Source organism: Colobus angolensis, unplaced genomic scaffold (genome assembly GCF_000951035.1).
Source record: "Colobus angolensis palliatus isolate OR3802 unplaced genomic scaffold, Cang.pa_1.0 Scaffold56, whole genome shotgun sequence".
Taxonomy (NCBI): domain Eukaryota; kingdom Metazoa; phylum Chordata; class Mammalia; order Primates; family Cercopithecidae; genus Colobus; species Colobus angolensis.
Window position 1 is genome coordinate 6,337,783 of NW_012119154.1, and position 26,795 is coordinate 6,364,577.

Below are 26,795 nucleotides of genomic sequence, written 5' to 3' on the forward strand. Positions count from 1 at the left end.
CAAACACAGAACACAGGACAATCTTAAAAAACAACTGGCCTAGACTCCAAAAAGTCAATGACACAGAGATAAAAACTGATGAGGGAACTGTTTTACAGATAACATTATAGAATTCTCAGGTGTGGTGGCTCACATCTGTAATCCCAGCACTTTGGGAGGCCAAGGCAGGTGGATCACTGGAGGTCAGGAATTCAAAACTAGCCAGGCAACATGCTGAAACCCTGTCTTTATTAAAAATACAAAAATTAGCTGGGTATGGTGGCGAGCACCTGTAGTCCCAGCTACTTGAAAGGCCGAGGCAGGAGAATCACTTGACCTGGCAGGTGGAGGTCGCAGTGAGCAGAGATCACGCCTCTGCACTCCAGCCTTAGCAAGACAGCAAGACTCCATCTCAAAAAAAGAAAAAAAAAAATCTGAACTTCACTAGAATATAAACTCCAAGAGGCCAAGGTTTTTTGTTCATTTACATTTCCCACAGACTTCAAAACTAGCAGCACACTAAAAGCCTTCAGTAAATATTTGCAAGCTGTTGGCCAGACAGATAGGTAGAGGAAAAAAATGCAAATTAAAGAATCACCATTTTTTACCTATCACAATGGCAATAATTAATGAGGCTGGTATATTCAATACTGCAGAAGGTAAAATATTGTCTTTATTAAAATTAAAAACACATAAAGCCTTTGATTAAACAATTCCATTTAGAGGAGTTTATTTTATAAAATAGAAACAGCAGAATTTCAAAACATGTAAGTACATGAAGATCTGAATTTTCTGCAATGACTTAAAGATGCAAATAACCTGAATGACATCGACAAGGCAAGAGTTTATTAAATCATGGTGCATCAATAATGTGGAATACTGTATCACTAATTAAAAGGATGCAAGAGCTGTCATTCTTGATGCTGAAGGATGTTCTGTGAAAGCAACTTGCGAAGTTTTTATTAGTATGTTTAATACGGGAAAAATAAAACTTAATACGAGTGCCAACATAAATGACCATGGAGTAATATGTTGAAGAATACATATCAAACCTAACATTAGTTACACCTCAGGGTGACGGGATTAGAGAAGCAAGATGTTATTAAAGTTTTTTAAAACTCTCCATTGTTTAACAATGAGGATGACTTTCATTCTTTTTAAAAATCAAATTGTCTTTCAATTCTTTTCATTAGTAAGAAATACATAAACTGGTTTTTAAAGAGAGAAATGATCAGTTAATGAAAAAAATAGTTTATATTCACATGTCCTTTATAGAAACAATGCTTCTTACCAAATCAACTATATTAGAATGTAAGTGATAAATGGAAGCTGAGCATGCAGTTATTATAATTTCTACTTCATATGGATCAACTATAATGATTCTAACTAATGGAAAATTCTTCATATGTGAGACCTATAATAGTAACATTTCACTCTTTTCTGAGGTAAACCTTCAATTTGTATTCCCATAAGAGACTTCACAATTTTCTAACACCCAAATTTCAGTTAAAAAGTACAGGCAAATAAAGTATGAGAGGACCAAAATGCTAACAATAATTAACACTAGCTGGCAGAATAACGGGCAGGTACTGTATCTTTTTGTAGTTAAGTTTAAAACCATGAATTAAACGTTCCATATGGTCCTTTTTTTTTTTTTTTTGAAGACAAGGTCTCGCTGTCACATAGGTTGGAGCACAGTGGTGTGATTACAGTGCACTACAGGCTCAACCTCCTGGGTTCAAGTGATCCTCCCATCTCTGCCTCCTTAGTAGCTGGGACTATAGGTATGGGCCATCACACCCAGATAATTTTTGTATTTTGTGTACAGACAGGGTTTTGCCATGGTGCCCAGGCTGGTTTTAAACTCCTGGGCTCAAGTGATCTGCCCACCTCCACCTCCCCAAGTGCTGTTATTACAGGTGTAAGCCACCATGTCCAGCCCCGATATGGTCCTCTTTGCTGATTAACATGGAGCCTTGCACATAGTAAGCTCTATATACAAATGTAAATAGAAACAGTAACTTACCCACAGAAAGGCTAGGTCTTCAGTTGGCCTATTCAATTTCTCTTAAACATTTTGAATTCCTCAAAAAATAAACCTTGCACAATAAAATGTCTTTGTCACTTTAATTTTTGCACCGGAGGTAAAACAAAACTGGTGTCAAATAATATCATTACAGTAAAACACATATTCTTATACATAGTAAGAAATAACGTAACTTACTGTTTTAGAGTTACAATAATTTATGTTATTTACTCAAAGCATACGTACTGTATAATCAAAGTTAAGACAGAAAGCATCAGGGATGGATAGTCAAGGATCTGGGATTCACAGTAATTTCAGACAGACTGGTGACTAGCCAATCCCTGAATTCCAGATTTCGATAATAGCGATCTGCTATACGGGATTAAAAATAATAAACATGTACCATATGCAGTATTACTTAGGAGATTACCCAGAGATGATACAAGAGGAAGCCCCTGACAGTGGGTCAAGCACTGGATTCTCGTCTCATCTTGTCTCATTAGACGGTTACTAATAACCATCTGATCTTGGGCACATCATTCAATGCTCTGAGGATCAATCTTTCTTCCTGAATCTGGGTCAGATCATCTTTAACACCCCTTTAAGGTGAAAATCTTCTGAGTTTTAGTATCTTCTTCAGTAAGGGAAGAAGAGAGGAAGAAAACAAAACCAAAACACAGAAGTGTTATTTGGTTTCACAGAAAGCTCAAAAACAAAATAATAAGGTCTACTAGTCAAAATTTGGGATTCCAGAATTAAAAAACAAAATTCTTAAGGTTTGTTTTATTACATATACTGATTCTTGTGATCTTTATTTGTTCAAAAGAAAAACAATTTTGTTGTCTGCATAAAGGGAAAAATGGGAATAACTAGCATCATTTGTAGAAAATAGATATTCAGACATTCTTAAAATTTCAGGTTAGACATAAAGTAAAGTAAAACAAATAGAAAATATCCTAAAGATTATTACTAAGTACTACTATATGTAAAATTGCAGTAATCACCTAATTATAAGAACTGAAAGTTAAAACGATTTCAAAGTAGTCTTTGACATTAGATAGAAACAATACAGAGAAAATATACTGTCCACTAGAATGAGTGAGTGAGTGAGTGAGTGAGTGAGTGAGTGAGTGAGTGAGTGAGTACAAGAGAACTTTAAGAATTGAAGATTTGGTCAATGATGTGTCTCAATGATTACATACAAGCTTCAATAACAAATCACTAACCTCAAAATCTGGTACTAGTTATTTTTAAAATGATAATTATATCATCATCTAATTCAACCCTTATTTTTAAAGAAGAGTAGCAGCCAAAATGATTGATACAGGAATAGGGATATTGTAATCCAGAAAATAAACTTGAAGAAGGCAATTTCAACAAGAAAATACTGAAAAGCATTTCTATTTACAATGTAAAAATTAAAGGTCTGCTTATTCCAAATGCTCTATTTTGCTGGGAATCATACTAGTTGAGCTTTAAAACGACTGATTTATGGATGCCGAAAAGTAGTGATCATTTCTGTAGATTACAATCTCAGTGCTATAGAATCTAAAAGAAATCTTATTTACCAATAGAAATTAGTATGATGGCAGTTTAACAAAGTGATTTTTGTGCTTTGCCCTCTTATTAGATAAATGACCCTGGGCAAGTTACTTCTCCAAATTGCAGTTTGCTCATCAGTAAAATCAGTTTGCTCAGAGATGTTTTTATATACATATATTCTTTCATCTAAATCTCAGAATCTTTCATTTTGAAATTTAAATGAAAGAATATATATAAGAACATTAAAGAATTATATTAAAAATTGTTACCTAAAATACTGTAAAGACATAAGTATTTTAAATAATCAGGTACTTTCAACAATTCTAGTAAACATTGAGCCAAAAGAAAGAAAAATGTGTTAATCTAAATTCCTATTATGAAGTTAGAAGTGTTATTCAGAAAACAGACTATTTCAGAATTTACTTTATCCTTATTCTAATTAGTAAGGCACAAAGGTAACATTTTTTTTTTTTTTTTTTTTTTTTTTGTGACGGAGTCTGGCTCTGTCGCCCAGGCTGGAGTGCAGTGGCCGGATCTCAGCTCACTGCAAGCTCCGCCTCCCGGGTTTACACCATTCTCCTGCCTCAGCCTCCCGAGTAGCTGGGACTACAGGCGCCCGCCACCTCGCCCGGCTAGTTTTTTGTATTTTTTAGTAGAGACGGGGTTTCACCGTGTTAGCCAGGATGGTCTCGATCTCCTGACCTCGTGATCCGCCCATCTCGGCCTCCCAAAGTGCTGGGATTACAGGCTTGAGCCACCGCGCCCGGCCAAAGGTAACATTTTTGACACTCACATAATATGGATTTTTATAGCAATGATATTTATATTGGTATGAACCTAGCCATAGCCTTTTTTTCAAGTCTCCTTGGCTTAAAGGCTACACAATTATTAATACAATATGAGAAGAAAAGGTTGGCATACAAAGGCCAAAGAACAAAGCAAATTAACATACACTAAAGATTAAACACAAGACTTATGAGCTTTAATTAACTGGATAGGATACTTTGCTAAAAATAGCATACAGCCCTAATCTTGATAGATATCTCTAGAAGAAATAAAATACATTCCAAAACTACAAAAGCAGATTAAGTCACGATTCCAAAGAAGCTCACTGTATTTTTTTTTATTTTGGTAATCTTACTTGAAAATGAGATTTATCAAACCCAGTGGGCTGTGTCAAGCTTATGTCACTATTATACATTTCCACCTACTATATTCCTTTAATTAGAAGCTAATTACATTTATCTATTTATTATATACCTTGGAATAGCAAATAATACATTTAGACTGCATCACCACCATTCAATGTAAAATCACAGGAAAGAGAATGTATAGTCCAGAAAACAGAATAGTCATGAAGAGAAACAGAACAATCTTCAAGTATTTGAAAGCATGTTGACAAATAATTCATTTTCCCCGCATATGCTACAAGGAGGTAGATTTTAATGCAACATAAAAAAGAATTTGTTTATTCAGAATTGAAATGGGCTTCTGGAAAATACTTTGCCAAACTGAAAGAACGTTAAAAATCCCTGCTCTTTCGATCCAGTGAACTTTAGAAATTTATTCCAAAGAAATCATTGCAGATGTGCTGAAAGATATATATAAAAGAATGCTGACACGGTTTATAGAAGGAGAAAAGGCTTATGGCAACCTAGGTATTGTTTAGCCATGAATAATTTTCAATTAATAATTTAAGACAATGCGAAAATGCTTAGGGTAAAATATAAGTTAGAAAAAACTATATAATGAATAGAGCCAATTTTGTTCTTCTCCCAAGAAAATATCTGTATACGTAAAAATAATTGGAAAAGTAACTGGAAGAAAAATCATAATTTAGCAGTTGATTATGTCTATGTATAGTGGCATGGCAGGTAATTTTTGTTCTAAATTTTAATTCAGAGCAGATGGTACTACTTTAATCAAGTTGAATAATCATCTATCAGGAATTTTATTAAAAAACTATGTGACTCCCAAGGTCTTTTCCAACTCAAAAATTCTACAACTGTAAGAAAACTTTCCACAACCAATTTAAAAATCAACAAGTCTCTCTGCCAAGACCAGAAAAACTAAAGTTAAATTTTCAAAGAAGGACTGACAGCCAAGAATGGCATTTATTTCAGAAGTAATATCAATATCCTCTGGCCAGTAGCTCTTTTTTTAGATAGAAAAACGGGCAATGAACCTAAATGAGCTGTGATTAAAAAAACAAAAAAACAAGAATATACCTGCAATTGCCAAAATGAAGAAGGAGGAAGAAGAGGAAGAGAAAAAGGAGAAAGGAACAAAGGCTTCTCCCTTATTTTTGGCAGAAAGGCTGCTGTCTAGATGGCTGATAAAATCTTTAAGTGATTAATTACCATATTCATGAAAGCTACTTAACCTTTTCATTTAACTGGTAGGAACCCCTACAAAAATGGGGGTGGGGGAGCTTAAGAAAGTTTACCCTTTTTACTAAAGAGTATCTGATTATATCAATATGATTGATATCAGAATTAAGTGGTTCATGATAGGTAAATTTCAATTTTCTTCTAAAAAGACACCAAACCATGAAAAAAAAAAGTATAAACCACTGATTCAATTCATAAAATGTTAATTATCACCACAAATCTCAAATATTCATCTATTTTAAGCTAAAAAGACAGTTTCATAAAATTATTATATCATAGATTAGAATTCTGTAATTCAAAATTAAGAAAAATATTCTCCTTATAATGACTGAAGAGAGCTATTTGTTATAAAAGGAAGAAACCAAAAAATGTCATAAACTTTTTACTAGCGGTAAATAGGAATGCAACATAATAACTATCTTCTAATAGGATATCATAACTAACATTTGGATGAGAATATAACCATAAAATTACAAGACAAAAAGAAAATAATTAAAAATCTAAAGTACCTATAACTTGAAACATCTAGAGAAATCAGTAAGACATTTTAATTTCAGCTATTTAGTTACATGTGCATATATATTTATATACACATGTGTATGTATATATATCATACCATCTTTATTGCTAGTTATATGACACAGAAGATAGTTTGAATGAAATACTTATGACAGTTTTTCTATATTTAGAATCTCATATGATGGGAAAAAATTGGAGGTTGTATAGAAAAATCAAGGGAACACAAATCCTTACGGAACCTGGTCAAGATATATACTTTATTATTCTTTCCTTTTTGGTTTTTAATAAAAAGTACTATAGACAAAAAGAAAAAACAAAAATCCTCAAGACCATGATTTTCTCACCAGTTATTGTAAACAAGGAAAGATCTGTTTTCCCAAAATACCACAACTAAGACATAAATTTATTTTTAAAAAGGAAAGGAAAGGAAGGAAAAGAGAAAGAGATTACCATCCTTTTAGAATTAAATACTTACCCTTATTTTCATAGATTCACTTTATTAGAAAGATTTGGCAGAAACTAACACCGGAAATATACTCATGGTTTTCTAATTAACACATGAAAGAATATCCACTAAAAAATTTAAAGATAAACAATATGCCAAAAACAGTTCTAATATGATCAATGATATGCTATGTGTTGTAAAATTGCATGAAACCTGCTTTTTCTTATTTTCCTATTATGACTTACTACAGGAACCATTTATGAGGCAATTTTACTTGACCACCACCCATCTCCTATTGTGACAAATGATTCAATACCCAGTATCTTCAACCATTTTTTAAATGCTGCAGTATTTAAGACTTACTACCTAGAGGAAGGTGTAAAAACATTACATAATTCAACATTTTTGTAACAGCTATTGTACTTGAAAATTAGTAGCCAAATTCTGAAAAATCTGTTCTCTGCTTAAAAAATAAAAAAAAACCCAAAAAACTTCCATAAATCTTTTTCAAAATGGCATCTGAAAAATAAATACCCTCAAGAAGAGACTAATTCACATATGTTCTTAGAGGAAATAGCAGTATACAATATTTTATACATTTCAAAAGGGTATCATATTCTTCTGAGTGTTGCAACAGACTCCAGATCTGCAATCGTGCTGCAGTCATGAATAAACATATTCCTCTGAAGTTCTAAGTATGTATGGCCATATCAAGGGCATGGAGCATGCATAACAGATTCAAAATGGATTTACATTACCTCCAACCTTAGGGCCACCTGCTGAACCAGGCTTCCTTGCACTGTTGACAGGATTTCCGGATGTTTTAGGTGCAGGAACCTTGAAGGCTGAAGCAGCTGATGACGGCCTATTTCCATCCACTGATTCTTCATCATCGAAGCTTTTATCTGCACAAAGCATTCGAAAAATGTATTTAAGAGAACTAAGCTTTGATCCATTTTCCCTAAAGCTAAAAAATAAAATAAAGCCATATATAAAATCATTACTTTGGTAAGATATATCATACACAATAAAGGTCCTTTGAATAAGCATTTATATATTGGCTAACACCATATAAAATAATCCTCTGTAATTCAAAATCAAAATGCAGTATTTTCACACTTCTTACTTATACATATTAAGTCAAAACATAAAACAAAACATTAACTCTAAAGGTAGTAAAAGTATTTTTCATGTTTTTGCTACTCTGCATTTTCTGCCAGCTCCTCCCATAGTGTATCTTCTAGCATGCCCTGCCTTATTCCTTATACCCAGATGCTGCAACTTACAATCACAGATCCGTTTGCAAATCAGTCGCCTCATTCCTCTGAAAGCTCTTAATTTCCCTCACCCTAGGAGGCTCCCAATAGTTCACATGGCCAAATACAGTAAATTCGATACTAATCAAAGATTCTATCAAAAAAAGACAGAAACAACCACAGAACCACCACTGAGGTTTGTGCCGGCATTTTTCTTTCTCTTCCCTGCCCTAGGTGCTGTAACAGCCAATCAGCTACAAGGTGACATCATCTTATGGCAGCTACTGCCAGATGAAAGGTAAAAATTCTCCATGCATCTAAAAAATTCTCTATTAGCTATAATCTTTATTCTATATCAAAATTTCAAAGGCATTCAAAACTAAAGGTTTAGAAATCTAAGTTTTTCTTATTTGACATGAAAATATATATAAATAGAAAATAAGGTTTTATACAATATTCATTCTGCTGGGATGCTTATTGCATCAGTAAAGCATAGACTGCCACAGTGCTCATTACTGTGCATAATTAACTCTGTAATCTTAAAATCTGCTCTTTATTTAAGCCACAGAAACCAAACAAAACAATTTGTTTTCATAAATGATTCTACAAGGCTCCTTTCGGAATATGAATGACCACACTAGTATCATCTACTTATATGCAAATGAAACACCTCCCAGCATCCCCTCTCTCTCTCTCTCTCTCACTCACTCACACACACACACACACACACACACACACACACACAATGTATTCTACTCTCCTGAGAAGATGGTTTTCTCTAGGACCCTGCACAAATCAACCATGACAAACAACATGGGCGAGGCAGAGAAGCAGCTTTACCACACACTTCAGATGAATATGCCAGAATCTTTTCCTTTCAATGGACTTTCTTTACTTAAACAAATACCCAGTCACCTAGAATTAAATAATTCCTATAAAGAGATACTATTAAATATTTTTAAAGAAAAATAACTATTTTTAATATATAACTATTTAATATAACTATTAAATATATTTTAATGAAAATATGCCAAGAAAGTTTTAAGACTTTTATTTATTAAAAGAAAAAAGAATCAAATAGACACTCTAAAGCCACATTCTATTTCAGAAAGTGTTTTTAAGTAACACAACTTGCAGGAAAAAATTATCTTCTACTCTTAAAAAATTGTTTTTTTAGCATAACACTATTAGGGAATCAGTTTGGATAAATTAATAAGCTTAAAACCTATGCAGTACATAGACTGCTTTGTTAAAAACACTAATACAAATCCAGATAAACTTTTTTGCTACTGTTATGTTAAAAAAAAAAATGCAGTTAAGAAAGACAGAGTAGACATACAAATCTACAGAAAGTTAAGCACTGAAACACAGAGTAGCCAGAAGTTCCCATGGAAACAGTATTCTGTTCCTACACACACACACAAGAATTGAAAAGAGTAAATATGTCCCTACCATTAAAAAAAAATTAACTCTTTTCTCAAACTACTGGGAAATTAATTTTTAAACTTTTTATCAAAATACAGCAAGGCATACAAATCATAAGTATACAGCTAATTAATTTTCACAAAATGATCATGCAGTATAACCAGTATCCAGATCCATAGATTATTACCAGCATCCTGTAAGTGTCCTTGAGACTCCTAAAAGTCTACATTTCCTACCAAAGCTAACTAGTCTTGAATTCTAACACTTGGTTTTGTTCATTTTTGAACATTATACAAAATGAATCATACAATATATATTCTGGTATCTAGCTTCTTTTTACTCAATGTTGGAAGATAATGTTTGGAAGATTCATTTTCACTGCTGATAGTTTTCTACTGTATGAAAGTACCACCACTTATTAATATCCATTCTACTACTGGCAGACACGGGCTGTTCCAGTATGAGGTTATTGTAAAATGGTACTACTAAGAGGTAAGCAAACAAACTCAAGTCTAAAGATTTGAGCCTTACTGAGGAAGTAGTAAACATAATAATTTATTTTAGATTATAGTAAGTCAAAGATGCATAGTAATATCTACGGCACCAGTCCTCGAAATGTGGCCCCTATACCAGCAGCAAAGCATCACCTGGCAATTTGTTAAAAATGCAAATTCTTGGGCCCCAACCCAACCTACTGAATCAGAAACTCTAGAGATGCAGCCCAGTAATCTACGTGTCAACAAGCCCTCCTAGTTATTCTGATGCATGATTGAGTTTAAAAATCACTCCCCTAGGGGAGGGGATGGCATTCTTTTTCTATAAAGGATCACACAGCAAATATTTTAGGCTCTGTAAACCATACACATATGGCCTTTCCATGCAACTACTCAATTATGACATGATAGCACCAAAGCAGTTATATACACACAATATGTAAACAAATGGGTGCAGTTGTGTTTCAAGAAAATTTTATATACAAAAACAGGAGGGCAGATGGATTTGATCTGCAAGTAACAGTTTGCCAATCTCTGCTCTAGGCTAATTACTAAAGAAGAGTAAGTAGGCTGGGCGCGGTGGCTCACACCTGTAATCCCAGCACTTTGGGAGGCTGAGGCAGGTGGATCGCGAGGTCAGGAGATCGAGACCATCCTGGCTAACATGGTGAAACCCCATCTCTACTAAAAATACAAAAAATTAGCCAGGCGTGGTCAGGAGATCGAGACCATCCTGGCTAACATGGTGAAACCCCATCTCTACTAAAAATACAAAAAATTAGCCAGACGGGCGCCTGTAGTCCCAGCTACTTGGGAGGCTGAGGCAGGAGAATGGCGTGAACCCGGGAGGCAGAGGTTGCAGTGAGCCTAGATCGCGCCACTGCATTCCAGCCTGGGCGACAGAGCAAGACTCCGTCCCCCAAAAAAAAAGAAAAGAAAAGTATACACATAGAAGAAAAAGAAAATAAATTTAAAATATCTGATTAACTGAAGAGAGACAAAAAGAAAAATAAAACAAGTGGATATGATAGAAAATAAAATAGTAAATATAAAACCAAGTATATCAGTAATTCTCTTAAATATAAATGAACTAGAACAAGTGAAAAACCCAGACTGGATTTTTTTTAAAACAGGCTGCTTAAATGAGGTATATTTTTACCTATAAGGTCACAAAAAGGTTAGGGAAAGATAGACTAAGGAAAACACAAATCAAAAGAAAGCTGGTGTAGCTACACTAATTTCAAACAAAGCAGCTTGAAAAAGCATTACTAGAGATAGAGATGTTTAACAATGAGAAAGAGGTTATTCCATGGGGGAAAAAAAAATCAGAACCCTGAATATTTACGTACCCAGTAACACAGCTTCAAATATATAAAACAAAAACTGAACTAAAAAGAAAAATAAATAAATCTATAAACATAGGAAGAAATAAAATTTTACCCACTTCCAATAAGGTTATGGATTTTTTTACTATTGGCTAAAAGAATCCATAAAACGAATTCATTATCATTAGCCCTAAAACCTAAAATTTGTTAAATATTTGTAAAGGGTTATAAATATTCTGGGCTTAAATTTTTTTCTAAATATGAAATATCAAAACAAGTCTCGATTATTTTCTTCTTAGCAGCTATCACTTACTGAAATAACAGACACTGATTTTTATATGTGGATTGGAGGCTTCTTAAGGAGCAGAAACTGTGTCTTGATTATGCTGCAACCCCATTACCTAGAACAGTCTAGGAATAATTGTCACAGCCAACTAACTCTTCCTGCTGCTTACCTTGTCCCTTAAAGTTTATTCTCAACATGGCATCCTGGGTTGAACAATGTCATATCACACCACTGTTCAAATCCTCCTATAACTACATAAAAAGGTCTACCAAAACTCTAAGATCTTAATTGTCACGCAGGTCTCTCCAACCTTATCTCCTACTTCTTTCTCTCTAATCCCCCGCACCAGCCTAGCCTCCCTCCTATGATTCATGGCAGAGCCTTTGCACTTGTTCCTTCTGCCTAGAATGCTTTTTTCATCCACATCCGTACTGTTCACTTACCATCTTCATGTCTTTATTCATCTGTTGCCTTCTCAATGAAGTCTTCTCTGGATACTAAAATCACAAACTTCCCAATACCCTGGTACTCTGATGTATCCCTGCCTGTGTTCTTTTTTCCTAGCACTTATCATCTATATATTTTACTTATTTTGCTTATCTGTGTCCTGCTACTGAAATATATGAGCTATAGGATTAAAAACTTTTGTCAGCTTTGCCCCAGTTATATTGTCAACATGTGGAACAATATCTAGAATGGCACACATTTCACAGTATGGAGACTTTCAGTCTCCAGTGAAAGCATTACTAAGTTATTTAAAGTAATACTACAAATGCAAACAATGATACACACTAAATAATGTAAATATTTTATACATAATAAAAGCAATAAATATTTTATAATAGAGTAAAAAATACAAGGATAAAACCAGTACAGTGGAGCTAGTTCTGTTCTGAAGGCCTTGTGGGAACAGAATTCAAAACCCACGTTAGATGCAGTGTCTAACAGAGGACTCTTCCCCAAAAAGCTGGTATACCAAACAACTATACCCTCGAGGTTAAAGTAAATCACAAATAAGATCCTAATTTTCCTACAGTCAATTCCTTTCAAGCTCTTCTTCAAAGAGAATAACAGAGAAGTGAATCAAATAGAGTGCTTCATTAAGGTCAACTGCTTGGGCGGTCCAGACACCCAAGACCTTAAACTCTGTGGGCTCAGACAGGTAGTACTTCCAACCAACAGCCAAACAAAATGCAAACTTTCCCTGGAAAGTGTCTGGCCTCAAATTATTCCCACAAATAATTTCCCAAAAGGCACCAGGTACAACAGGAATCAAGAAACCATGAGCCAAGAACAATATAAAAAGAAAGACAATAGGAAAAGACCCACTTAAAATCCTAGAGTCATCGGACATAGACTAATCAATAACTAAGCAAACTTGACTTTGGGAATTGAAAAATTATTAAAAGTGACATAGATTTTTAAAATAACCAAATGCAATTTCTACAAATAAAAATATAGTAACTGAAATTTAAATTCAGTGGGCAGGCATAACAGTAGCTTAGACACAACTCAAAGGATCATTAGTGAATTGAAAGACAAATCAGAAGATATTATTTAGGATACATATAGTAGGTGCTATAATACTGAATAAACAAAAGAATCAAACACAAAAAGCAAACTACAAATTATGACTATGCTGACACTTTTGTTCTTGCTCCAAAGTTTCAAAAAGAGACTTGGTATGGTTGGGTGCAGAAACTGAACAAGATAAGCATATTAAAATATATTGAAGGATAGAAATTATTAAAGTGAGCGGGCTGCAGTGGTTTTCTATATAATGGAGATGGGAAAGAAGGAAAGAAAATGGAGAAAAGGAAGAAACAGAAATAGAGAAAGAAGAGATGGAAATGAAGGAGGAAGAGATGGAAATGGAGGAGGCAAGAGAAGGAGAAGAGATGAAATACAGGAGGAGGAAATGGAGAACAATGGAAGAGACAGAGGGAAAGAGGAGGTGTGTGGAGGGGAAGAGGAGGTGGATGGAGGAAGCGATTAAAAATAGAGCAGGAAAAAGAGGAGGAAGAGACTGAAGGAAAAAAAGGAGTAGAAGAAGGGAGAAGGGGAGAAGAAAAAAGAATACCAAGTTAAAATAAGGTTTTACCTTTTGTTGCCTCAAGTAACACTTGGAAACTGTCCCCAGCAAGCACTGAAACACTATAGGCCCACAATCACGTATCTGCATGCCTGAAAGTCAAAAAGCTCTGAAAACCCAGCTTTTGTTTTGTCTTTTAAACTCATTTGGTAGCATAAAACTGATCTGAACTCAGTTTATGACAAAACATGATGTGAACTGATATGAAGCTATTTATGTGTATTCTACTCAGTATGAACTCACATACATTTAATGGCAAAAACATGGCTGGGCCTGGTGGCTCACGTCTGTAATCCCAGCACTTTGGGAGGCCAAGGTGGGTGGACCATTTGAAGCCAGCAGTTTGAGACCAGCCTGGCCAACATGGCGAAACTTCATCTCTACAAAAAACACAAAAATTAGCCAGTTGTGGTGGTGCACGCCTGTAATCCCAGCTACTTGGGAGGCTGAGGCAGGAGAATCCCTTGAACACAGGAGGCAGAGGCTGGCTGCAGTGAGCCAAGATCGTGCCACTGCACTTCAGCCTGGGCAACACAGTGAGATCCTGTTTCAAAAAAAAAAAAAAAAAAACCAAAAAACATTAATGTGCTTGATCATGGGGTGCTGCCCCAAGCCCAGCAGAAACACTTACATAATGCATGGGGTATGACCTTATTAATTTTCTAAAATCTAATACATTCTGAATTCCAAAACACAAGTGGACCCCAAGATTTCAGATAAGGGTCTGTGAATTTATATTAATCACGCCTTGTCCCATTTTTTCTTTTTCTCACTTCAGGAAAGCCATGTATTGAAATGGCTTTCTAAACTTTCCACCTAAGTTTTTTTTTTTTTTTTTTTTTTGTTTCAGACAGAGTTTTGCTATTGTCACCCAGGCTGGAGTGTAATGGTGTGATCTTGGCTCACTGCAACCTCTGCCTCCCAGGTTCAAGTGATTCTACTGCTCCAGCCTCCTAAGTAGCTGGGATTACAGGCATGCACCACCACGCCCAGCTAATTTTGTCTTTTTAGTAGAGATGGGATTTCACCATGTTGGCCAGGCTGGTTTCAAACTCCTGACCTCAGATGATCTGCCCTTCTTGGCCTCCCAAAGTGCTGGGATTACAGGCATGAGCCACCACGTCCGGCCTCCACTTCACTTTTATGGGTACATGTATTCCAAAACCCGAAACTTCTGCTTCTCAAATTCATATAAAAGATGAAAAACTGCTCCATTTTACATGGCAAATAAAAGAGCAAGCCAAAATTTATACCACATCTCATAGAAAAAAAAAAAAAAAAATCTTGTGTGAATTTTCTTCAGCGAAACAAACAGTTCAGTAAGAAGAACCCCCAACACCATGAATTTTCACGCACAAAATATGCTCCGATTCACATTAAGTAGTTTCTTATACCAAAGTTCCTCTTTTCCCTTGAAGTTGTATCCTTCCTTATTCTAATTAAAACAATGAACAGGCCGGGCGCGGTGGCTCAAGCCTGTAATCCCAGCACTTTGGGAGGCCGAGACGGGTGGATCACGAGGTCAGGAGATCGAGACCATCCTGACCCCGTCTCTACTAAAAAATACAAAAAACTAGCCAGGCGAGATGGTGGGCGCCTGTAGTCCCAGCTACTTGGGAGGCTGAGGCAGGAGAATGGCGTAAACCCGGGAGGCGGAGCTTGCAGTGAGCCGAGATCGCGCCACTGCACTCCAGCCTGGGCGACAGAGCGAGACTCCGTCTCAAAAAAACAATGAACAACAAGACTTGGGATTTCTAGGCTGTTTTACACTCTTGCATACCCAGCAGTGACTATGGTTATACCTAACAGCTAAATTACAAACTGAGATTAGGAAACAATAATCCCTATAAACTATTATACCTCAGATGCCTCAGAAAACTCAAATTTTAGCTGTCTACACTTTCCACACTGTGCTTTTGCAATGGGAAGCTCTTCTTGGCTTTTCTCTAATCTCACAGGTACCTCAAGCTAAGTCTCTTCTGCTGGCTGTTCTTTCTCTACCCAACAATTAAATGCTGAATATTCTCCTTCTCTCCAGACTACACACTCTCTAAATGACCTCATTTATTCTCAATGGTTTTAAATACCTTCTGTATGCTGACAGCTCTCAAATGTTTGTCTCTAGCCTAGACCACCTCTGAGTTCCAGACCTATACATCCAATTGCTTACTAGATATCCCTCACCATGGGTATCTCCAAGTCACTCTAATTTCATATAGATACATAACACCAACATCATCCAAAACTGATCTCCCTAAGTCCTCCCCAATCCCAGTAAATAACGTCACCATCTATTCAGCTGCTCAAGCTCATAATGTTGGAACCCACCTCAAGTTTTCCTTTGACCCACAGAGATCATCTACCAACAGTTCTCGTGCTTAAATCCACCTATTTCTCTTTACCTCTGCTGCCACTCCTAATCTAAGGCCACACCAGTATTGTCTCTGCCTATATTACTACCACAGTCTATTAACTGGTCTCCTTGCTTCTATTTTTGACTTCCTTCCAAACCACAAAGTAGACAACATAATCCTCTAAAAAAGCAATTGGGATCAATGCCTGCCAAAATCACTAAATGAAAGGCTGAGGGGGAACTGTACAAAGGATGGATCAGGCTGATCACACCTAAACTCACAGTTCAATATCAGCATCACAAAGAAAGACAATCAGACAGTGTATCCCTTCTGACAGAATCCAAAATATCACACATGAAAACATGTACCAACCCCACTCTAATAAATTAGACTTGATTCTGATCAAGTCATTAGAAATATTTTCAATTTTGAGGAAATACAGGAGATAAACATTAAAAAGCAGAAATATAAAAGCACCATACAACACAATAAAAAAATCTAGTGTGCAGGAAGAATATTTAACACATTTTTTTTTCAGTAAATAAATGGCAAGAGGAGAAAAAAGTGAGATAAATCCTATAGATGAATAGAGCCTTAAGAGGTACATCAACCAATTGCAATGGTAAACCTTCTTCAAATACTGATTCAAAACAATCTGCAAAAAGATATTTATAAAACAATTGAGAAAATGTGAACATATTATTTGACACTAAGGGTTAAACTTTTAGGTGTGACAATGGTATTGTAACTGTCTTTCTAAAAGACATTTTATTTGATATACATGATGAGTATCATGTGCACATACACACACACCTCAGTCCAGCAGAATACTACGGCTGGGAAAAGACAGGGTAGGGATATAGATGAATAAATACTAGTCATGTATTGATAAATTCTTGAAACTGGATGATGAGTAGTAATGGAAGTTCATTATAATACTCTCTATTTCTGGGTATGTTTGAAATGCTTCATTAAAAAATTATAATAATTTTAATCACTTTACTCCCTTGTTTAAAATCCTGCAGTGGAATCCCAATAAAATAACTCAAAAAGGTAAAGAAAATGAGATGAAGGTGGAATATGTGAAATCAGCATCTAAAAGATCACAATGAATTCTGAAAAGATGCAAATAAAAAGAATGCACATTCCTTTTGCTCTGAACTGTCAAAAAAAAAGAACGAACAGCAACTGAAGAATAACACCATTAACACCACAGTAAAGCCACAACTTGTGATTCTCAGAAGCTAAAACAGCAGAGAATTTATCTACCTTGCAGAATAACAGAGAAGTGACTATTTCTAAGCCAGAAAGTACAGGGATGAGCACAAGGAGCAAATGAAAATCTATGGAACAGTTTTATTAAACTCTTTCTCATTCCCGATTCAGGGAGCACAACATTTTACACACAAATGTGCACGTGTGCACACACACACAGGATTTTGTGGAAATGGAACCATGGAAGAAGGAAAAAGCAAGTTCTTAGACACATTTAAACTTTTGTTTGTCAAAGTTAAAATTTAATAGAAGGATTGGGTAAGAAAGTCAAGGATATCTCCCAGAATATAGGATAAGAGAAAGACATAAAACTGGAAAGTGAAGACAAAACATAAAAGACAGAAGATCAACCCAGAAAGTTCAATATCTGAATAATAGGTAAGAAAAGACTAAACTAATAAAGGGGAAAAACTTACGAAAAAATAATAGGAGAAAGCTTCCCACAGCTAAAGAAAATCACAAGCTTTCAGAAGTAAAAGAATCAAATAGTAAAAATTTAAAACATCTTCAATTTAAACTAAAAGGAAAAACTTTAGTAAAATTATTAGAAATTGAAAATTCAAGCACTTCAAAAATAAGACAATTGGCTATATTTTAATATTCACATGAAGATGCAGTATTCTCAGCAGCACAACCTTAGTTAACTATTTATTTACAAGAAAGTCAGTTCTATACAAAGCGGAATAGAGGCCATGATATTTGATAAAATATCTTGAAATTTCTAGGTAGATATATCTGACTAGTTAAAAATATATTTGAAGACTTTTGCCCTTTTATTTAAATGGGGTCCTTTAAAAATTCAAGACTTTGAACAGTCCAATGAAGTAAAGAGACAATCACAATTTAAACCATTATTTGGTATTAATGAAATTAAATAACACAGGCTATAATGGCCATAACATCAAACTAAATAACAAATGAGGCTCAGAATAAGGTTTACTTAGAACCTTTACAAAATTTAATCATTTCAAGTACTTAAATTTTCAAGACAGGTTAGACTATTGCAGCTGTAAGAACATCAATTGTACTATTCTATATGTACAAAGAAAATATGTAAACCTTTTCTTGAAGATTCAAGTTTATTAGCAACATCAGGTTTGAGGACATGTTACTATTGGTGCCCAACCCCCTGCACCCAACAGGATAAATGAGACTGCCTTAGAAGGATACTATTTATTCAAAGGTAAAGTATATGCACTTAGATGCCCTTAACACAGACCTAAAACACAGGATGGTTGTACAAGACCTTCAATGGCTACAGCAGGAAGGTACTATAGGGTGGCTTTATTTTAGTCATTGTCTACTTTCAATCTTAGTGCCTGCTACTTACTGCCTGTATTACTGCTAATGCCCAGTCTTCTGTCCCTTGTAATTTACTTTTTCACCTTACAGACTTCTTTTCCCTCTATCAATGTTCCCACAAGAAAAGTTAGCCTTCCTGCCAGTAAGTCAAACAGTTGCTTTCTTTCATTAATTTAAATTACCCAATCCTAGTGTATCACAAAGAATATTCAACAGCATAGAAGAGAGATCTATTTAGTATTAATTTCTTGCTATTTTTCTATAAACAATTGTAGATCAAGTTATATATATATATACACACACACAAAGTTATATATATGTGTGTATATATATATATACACCAAGCTATATATATGTATAAAAATCAAGTTATATATATATGTGTGTGTATGTGTGTGTATATATATACACCAAGTTATATATTAGTTTGATGTAGTCCCAGAAGGCTGGTCTCTAGAAAGTCATGGTTATATCATCACTTGTACATATATTTTTAAAAACTCATTTTTGGAATAATAGATTGTGTTGAAATGTTAAAAGTTTAGAAACAATCTATTTACAACAAAACCTTACTTCTTTCCAGCCACTCTGCAGCATAACAACAAAAGGCCAAATTCCTCTTGCCTGCTTTTTGAGACAGACTGCAGGGCTCAGCACCAAATAATAATCCTACAGGTTTTTAACTCTATCTGGTTTGACTGACCAGAGCTACTGCATGATTACATGACTGCTTGGTTTAATACTCATGGGTAAGGGTTGAGGACAACTAAATTGAAAAGCCCCCAAACCCACCCCCTATTCTTAAGTGAAAGCCATTATAGTGCTTCACAAATCCAAGTTTGCCTAGAAATAAAACTGCTAGTGAAATCTTTCACATGGTCTTGAAGTTAAGCTTACATCACATATTCAACAGATAATAGATTAATAACTGGAATATATAAAAAGCAAGTATAGACAAACAACAACCAAAAAGTTGGCTATGATGCTGAAAGGCATCTACCGAAAAGGAAATATAAATAACCAAACATATGAAGATGATCAATCTTATCAGAAACCATAAATGTTTATACAGGGCGAGATTTTTTCAACCATCTGATAGGCAAATTTTAATAATAACCAGAACTGAAAAGAATGTAGGACAGCAGGCACTACTGGTGGGAGTGTATGTGTGGCTTTAGCCTCTTTTGGAGCAAATTAGCTATACCTAACACAATTCTAAAATGAATGAAAACTTTGATTCAGAAATTCCACGTCCAGACTATTTTAAGAAATATATATATGTGTGTGTATACACAAACACATGTAGTTTGTACAAAGGTGCTTATTTCAGAACCATTTAGAAAAATTATATATAGTAAATAAATCTCCATAGAAGACAAAATGGTTATGATATGTCCATACTATAGAACATTATGAACCATTTAAAAAAATGATGCAGAATAACACAATGGTATTTTTTTAAAAAGCTCCATCCCATACTGAGTAAACATAGCAAATGGCAAAATTACATTCAGAATGGTATCATTTATGTAAACACAGTCAAAGCAAAACCATATACTTTGATACTTAATATGTATGTAAAGGCACAGTAACAGGTAGAAAATGAAATGCTCCATATTAATAAAAGTGTTCTCCTCTGTTTATACCTGGGATCGGGTCTTGAAGGTAGCTTTGAAGGGATTTTTGCTTTATTTTCATTGTTTGAATTTTGAAAGGGCAATGACATTGTATATTAAGTTCATTATTAAAATAAACAAAAAACATCAGGTAGGGGCAGTATAATCCATTTGTTTTATATGTTCATGTTTTATATGTTTACATGACTCTGGTATAGTGTATGTGCATTGGATGTGACAAAGACTAATATGCAGGAGTATATATCAAACTGTTAAGAAGTATATAAATTCCAAGATAGCCTATTACTATATACATATCTTTATTGTTTAAATTTTTTATACAGGTATACATTTTTATAGAAGAGAATTAGCTGAAATGTTATCCTCTCATCTTCGTCAGAGGTTACTTTTTAAAAAAATAATCAATATATTCCTAAACAGTCCAAATGTTATTATCTGAAAAAAGAAAAACAAAGTAAACATAAAACTATAACCACTGAACCTAAAATGTTTAAGAAAGACAATAAAATCTGGATATGGCCTACACCAAATGCAACATTTAGAGTTATCTACAAATCAGGTTTTTTTTTTTTAAAAAAAGGGAGAAACTTGGCAATGCCCCTAAGTATATGAGAACTTATTTGTTAATCCTGTGTTCGTCTTAAAAATTGATAGTTGAAAAATTGTTTTCTCATTTATTTCCATTAAGATCATATAAAATGGTTACATAAATTCTTTGAATAAATCATGACGATATGCCAAACCAAATTTTCTATCAGATTTCCATTTAAATGTACATAATAGTTGAAATGACTGTCTACCAATACCATCATTTTGATACATTTGTATCCTATCCCTCATAGCCCCTAGGGGATTACTTTTTAGAAGAGTTCACTACATACATAGTCAAAGGCGGCTGAAACTGTTAAGAGCTAAAACCTCCAGATATGGAACAGTTTTCCTTAAGAACCTAGCAAAAAAACACTCAAAACATTTTTGAGGAACCTCAGATTTCCCTTCATACATATCTGTGATGTTGATGTGATTATAAAGTGTATCTCTAGGCCTCATAACAAAAAAAGGTGTAACAGAAAAAGAAAAAAAGCTCAATAGTGTTATAATGGAAAATACCAAATGCACATTTGGGACCCTAGATTTGGTTCTGGTTTGCTTTCTGTGCCTGGATCTGGGACATATTGTCTCAGCAGGTCTCAGTTTCCCAATCTGTAAGACGGAAATACCAAAATACTCTGAACACTTCATAGAGTTGTTCATACCTGAGGAGTTAATATATATCAAGTATACAAAAGTGCTTTGGAGAACTATTAGGCATTATAGAAATAATGTGTTTTTAAAATTATTCTTACCAAACTGAAACACTGGCAAAAATCTATTTTTAATCAAATTATACCCTGTGCATCTTAAAAGGTTAAATATTTTCTAGAAAAGTGTTTACTAGGGACACTGACAATTAACAATCATATGAATTAAAATAATGCCCATAGCAAGCCATTTTGCTTCCTTAAATATTTTACTTCCACATAATTCTACTTCTATCAAATATAACAGGAAGGATATCAAGCTAGCTAGTCAAATCTTCCTGCCAAAATCTGTCATTTCTCCAAAGGCAGTGTTCTTCCTCTAAGCTTCTGCACATATTCCACGCTTCTTCGAATATCCCTTCGTATCTACCACCAAGACTGAAGCTTGCTTGGGTTACAAGGCAAATTGTCACCTTATACTTGCCAGATCCCACACAGATACATCAAGTGAAAAAAGATGTCAAACAACATGCACACACATGCATAAATGCACACACAAGTGTACACACACACACAAACACACAAGTGTCCTTCATTCTTTAGGGAGAAATATATTTCTTACACAGCAAATGATCGTCACCTTAAAAGGAAGTGTATAATACAAGCAAAAGAAGAAAAATAAATCTTACTCACCATCTCCCATAGCCATTAGATGGTCCAGGGAGCTCTCTCAAACCAAGAGGTCAAATAGCACAGCAAATAAGTACAGCTCAGTGCCTGCGCCACTGGGCTCGGCCTGCAGCCTGCAGACACCCGGAGCACTGTGTGACCCAGGCCTCGCTGCAGCTCTGCACCGCAATAGCCAACAGCTGCTACTCCACTTCAAAATAAAAGTCTGGGGTCTTGCTGAAAACCCTCGTTTATTTAGCAGAGCCTAGAAGGACTTGATTAAGATTATTCTTTAGCTGCACATATGCTGTTGGATACAGGTTATGATGTTTCTCCTTGTACTGGCTGCCTGAAATTTAATCTAAGAAAAGCTCTGAGAGCCAATAAATGCCATCCCGCTGGGGGACTTTTAATGCAATCATCAAAACACAAGGCATGTGTTCAGCAATCATTTTCTGCTTCCCTAAAGATATCCATGTAATCAGTAGCAATCACATGATCTGATGGATTAACTGATTTGCGACTTTTTAAAAAGGTTTTCATCCTTTTGTCGTTACCTTTTAATATTTACAACAGAAGACAGCTAGAAGTGCACAAACAGGAATAGCCCAGTTTCCATGATTAACTGCTCTCATTATGCAGGAAGCATTTCTGGCTGCCGTAAACAAATCACGTCAAAGGCAGCCCATCAAAGGCTGCTCTGTGTGCGGACAGCAGGGCCACACGGAACAAAGCTTGCTTCTGGTGGAGACAGAAACTAGCCAATGCGCAGCTGCAGGGGCGCAGAGCACCCTCTATCCAAGCTGCAGAACCATCAGCACATTGTCAAGCTCTGAAGGAAGGTCCTGGAGCTCATGGTCACAAACAGATACATTTTAAAAATCAACCAAAGAAAAGAGCTGCTTTGCTTTTCACCAAAGGGTATGTTATAAAAATATACAAAACTAGACTGGAAGTTATCTTATTGACTCATAGAAGCCAAATATTAAGGTAATTTCACCGCCTCATTTCCAGGCTTTATTTTATTGCCAGCCTCCAAGAACAATTCTTTTCCTAGCAACTGTTTCAAACAGAGAAGCCAGAAAATACTTTACAAGGATTGCATGGCCAAGACTGTATTAGGTCCTACACACACACTCGACAAATAATAATTATGCATAGTTTTTTTCACGGTGAAAGAGAAAAGGATTTGCAATTATAGCCACCAACACTGTTAGTGTTTACATCCTTGGTTTGTGCGGGAGACTGTCTAGAAAGCTCCATAACGACACCATAGTCCGCCATAATCGCAGGGGACCTCCAACTTTCAGTCTTTTCTTTCCTACAGGGCTGGTGTTCCCTCCTTCTAGTCACAACCTGACAGATTTTAAGTCCGGTTTTCTTCTAACAGCAGAGCTAATTCTACTGCACTTAGGGACTCTGCCTAACTTTTAAATGACAAGTTGAGTTTCAAAAAACCATCAAATACTCTATAGCTCATTTAATGACTGTTCAGATGACAACTGTTAGCTATAAAAAGTTGTAGCACCTTTACAACAAATCCTTTGGCTTCTTGTATTTAGTAAAATGATTTTTTTCATCATAAAACATTCTAAATCAATATGCTGTAAGATGTGTGATGTTTCATTATTATGGTTTCAGGCAAAGACACACCAAAAAATTTTGTTTACCCTAATAGTTTCTGGTCACAGAATATCAAGTGGAACAAATTTGAATTGCGTGCCATGTTTGGACCCAAAATAATTTATTTTGCATAAATAACACCAAGTGAGGGAGAGAAAAGGTAGTATCTTCAACAGCTCTTTGTGTGCCTGAACTATTTCCACAAGATTTCATGCTGAGCTTTTACTCTCTCCTAAAATGTTTTCCTGTTTCTATCACTTTATTTACAGTTTTAGTTTTAGTGTGCAATAAAAATGAATCAACAAAGGCCTGAAAATTTTGTGGGGAAAAACTGTGCAGAAATAAAGAAGAAGTTGAATTAAACTCCATGATATTACTTTATGTACAACTTCCCTTCAAATTGTTACTTATAAAAATTTGTTTTCAGTATTCAATTGATATATTTTTCTACCTGGGAAAACAACTCAAGTATCATGGGCTGGGATAAAACACACCATAATTTTTCTCATCAATACTGGTGAAAATAATTTTTTCACCTAATGGTCTTTCACATGGCACAGGGTATTTACGAATAATTTAAACTCATTAAACAAGGCGTAGTTATATTTCCTCCATTACCAACTGTAACCACATTGTATATCCATTGGTTTACTTGTTTATGATCTATCTCCATCACTAGATTACAGGTTCCTTAAGGGGAGAAATTTCATTATCTTCTTCCTGTTGTGACATTATCTAATTTACATTTTAAGAAGATCCCTATGATTTCTCAGTAGCAAATGGATTCCTGGGGGCAAACATGGAACAGAAGTCTACAGAAGTAGTCCAGGCAAAAGCTAAAGGAGATTTAGAGAGGATATTAGCAGTGGAGATGGAAAAAATAAGCAAATTTGGAATATGTTAGTATTTCAGAAGTAGAAATGTTTGATCAGTTAGAATAGGAAATCAAGTCAGGTTTCTAGCTTGAGCTGATGATGGTGCCACTGACTAAAATGGCTAAGACTGAAGAAGGAACAGATCTGAGGGGCAAGAAAAGATAACAGGTTTCATTTTTGGACATAGTAAGTTGAAATGCCTATTAGGCAGCCAAGTGGGAATGTCATCAAGGCCACAGGCTACCAAGTCTAGACCTAACCCAAAGGGGAGATGAATGATGGCTGGAACTACATACTGGGAATCATTAGCAAAGAGTTATCATGTAAAGCCTTTGCGCGGGTTTGGATCACTAAGAAAGAGAATAAAAACAGGAAAGAGGAGGCCTGGGCCCTGGGATTTTCCAACATGATAAATAAGTTTCCTTCTTCTAGCATCTTCTTGTTAATTAATTCATTAAGGAATTTTTCAATGACAGCATATTATCATCAAAAACATTATGATCAATATAGACTTTAACTTTCACATTTGACCATAGTTGCAATATTTAGACTGTAATTGTCAATGCAAACAATCTTTGAAGTCTTCTTCAAAAAAAAATAAATGCCAGAGACTAACTCCGAACCTCCCTGTTTATGGAGTGATAAACAATAGAAAAAGGAATGGGAACTAAAGAACAAGAAACAAAAAAGCTCTATTTTGAAGGTAACAGAAATAATGTCACAAAATACAAGAATAACAGTGCTTTCGAAATAAACCACACCCAAACAATGAATACCTTAGATTTTAAAAGTATTCTACTTTTTTTTCCTTAGAGTTGTAACTACGTAGTCTGAAATACACAAACGATCATGTTATGAAAACACACAAGTTCAAGGATCTTGTCTAATCTCTTCCTACTGTTTCTGGTTTCTATAGAAATTGACAGAGGTAACTGCTAGAAAAATAAGGGGAAGGTACTTAAAACACTTTCTATTCAGAGAAGTGAAGTGAGAATCTTCTGGCATTCAAGGTGAGGATTGGTAGCACTGAAGTCAATTTATGCTTCTGGAACTAAGTTTAGATGTGGGTAAACACATTCTTTCTAACACTCACTCACTCCATCTGACTTCCTGTAACACATCCTCAGTCTTGGTTTAACCCAAAGAATAGTAACTAAATTATATGAGTAACTAGTTTTCCTATTATTTGACAATAAATTCACACACCAAATTTTTACTCCAACATCATTTATATTACTAAATTAACCACACTCTCTTAAATATGAAACTACTAGGTGGAAAAACAACCTATATTATCTTTGGAAACAGAATACATTCTTTACATATATGGGTAATTAATATTTAAAGTCTCAAGTGTAAGCATATGCTACCCAACAAAGCTAAACATAATTTATCAACTTTACAAAAAGGAGAGGAACCACAAAAATCAAGTCAATACCAGATATTAACTCCAAACGTCCCTGAATTCCAACTTGGGCTCATTCTACTTAAGAAGCCCAAGGTGATTATGCTAGTGAAGTTCCTGTGTTATGAGTCTCTTGATCAGTATCATCCCAGATAGTCTATACACAGAACCCATCAACCCCACAATTTCCGTTAAAGACAACTAAATAAAACAATTATTCCAGGTATAAAAACACATTTTATGCATAAAAAATGGAGGGCACGAGGGTCATCGTACCTCGACCCAGAAGACACAAAAAATAAGGCAGTATCACCAAAAAAAAAAAAAAAACAGAACAGTATCATTTTATACAGCTGACCCACTATTAAATTTTCACTCACTCCAAAAGAATCAGAGGATGGATAATTGTCAGCAGGATGTAAATATTTTGTTATAATATCTCAACTAAGTTTTCAGGCCACAAAATCAACTCTTTTGAATCAGTAATATAATACATTTTAGTGCCTAAAACTTTGCTAAATAGTCTTAGAAATATTTGAGAGCTTAATTACTCTTACCTTTGCAGACACTCAAAATCATACCGCCTGAACTTTGCACTTCATCAAATTTGGCAAATATCATTTCTAATCTGGGAA

The 26,795-nt window shown here is 35.0% G+C and overlaps 1 protein-coding gene across 6 annotated transcripts in view; it reads right to left on the reverse strand.

The window, feature by feature from the left end:
• Nucleotides 1-26,795, reverse strand: part of CLASP2 (cytoplasmic linker associated protein 2) — a 201,708-nt gene that overhangs the window by 146,941 nt on the left and 27,972 nt on the right. For 4 of the 6 annotated variants that reach the window (XM_011961564.1, XM_011961563.1, XM_011961560.1 and 1 more), the window contains exons 1-2: nucleotides 8,188-8,398; nucleotides 7,660-7,806 (exon numbers count right to left, since the gene is read on the reverse strand). In XM_011961564.1, the coding sequence (XP_011816954.1) occupies nucleotides 7,660-7,806; nucleotides 8,188-8,221 (181 nt within the window). In that variant the 5' untranslated portion in view covers nucleotides 8,222-8,398. Of the gene's footprint in view, nucleotides 1-7,659; nucleotides 7,807-8,187; nucleotides 8,399-22,281; nucleotides 23,076-26,717; nucleotides 26,789-26,795 lie in introns of those variants that run through there. The other 2 variants (XM_011961558.1, XM_011961562.1) reach the window with 2 other exon arrangements.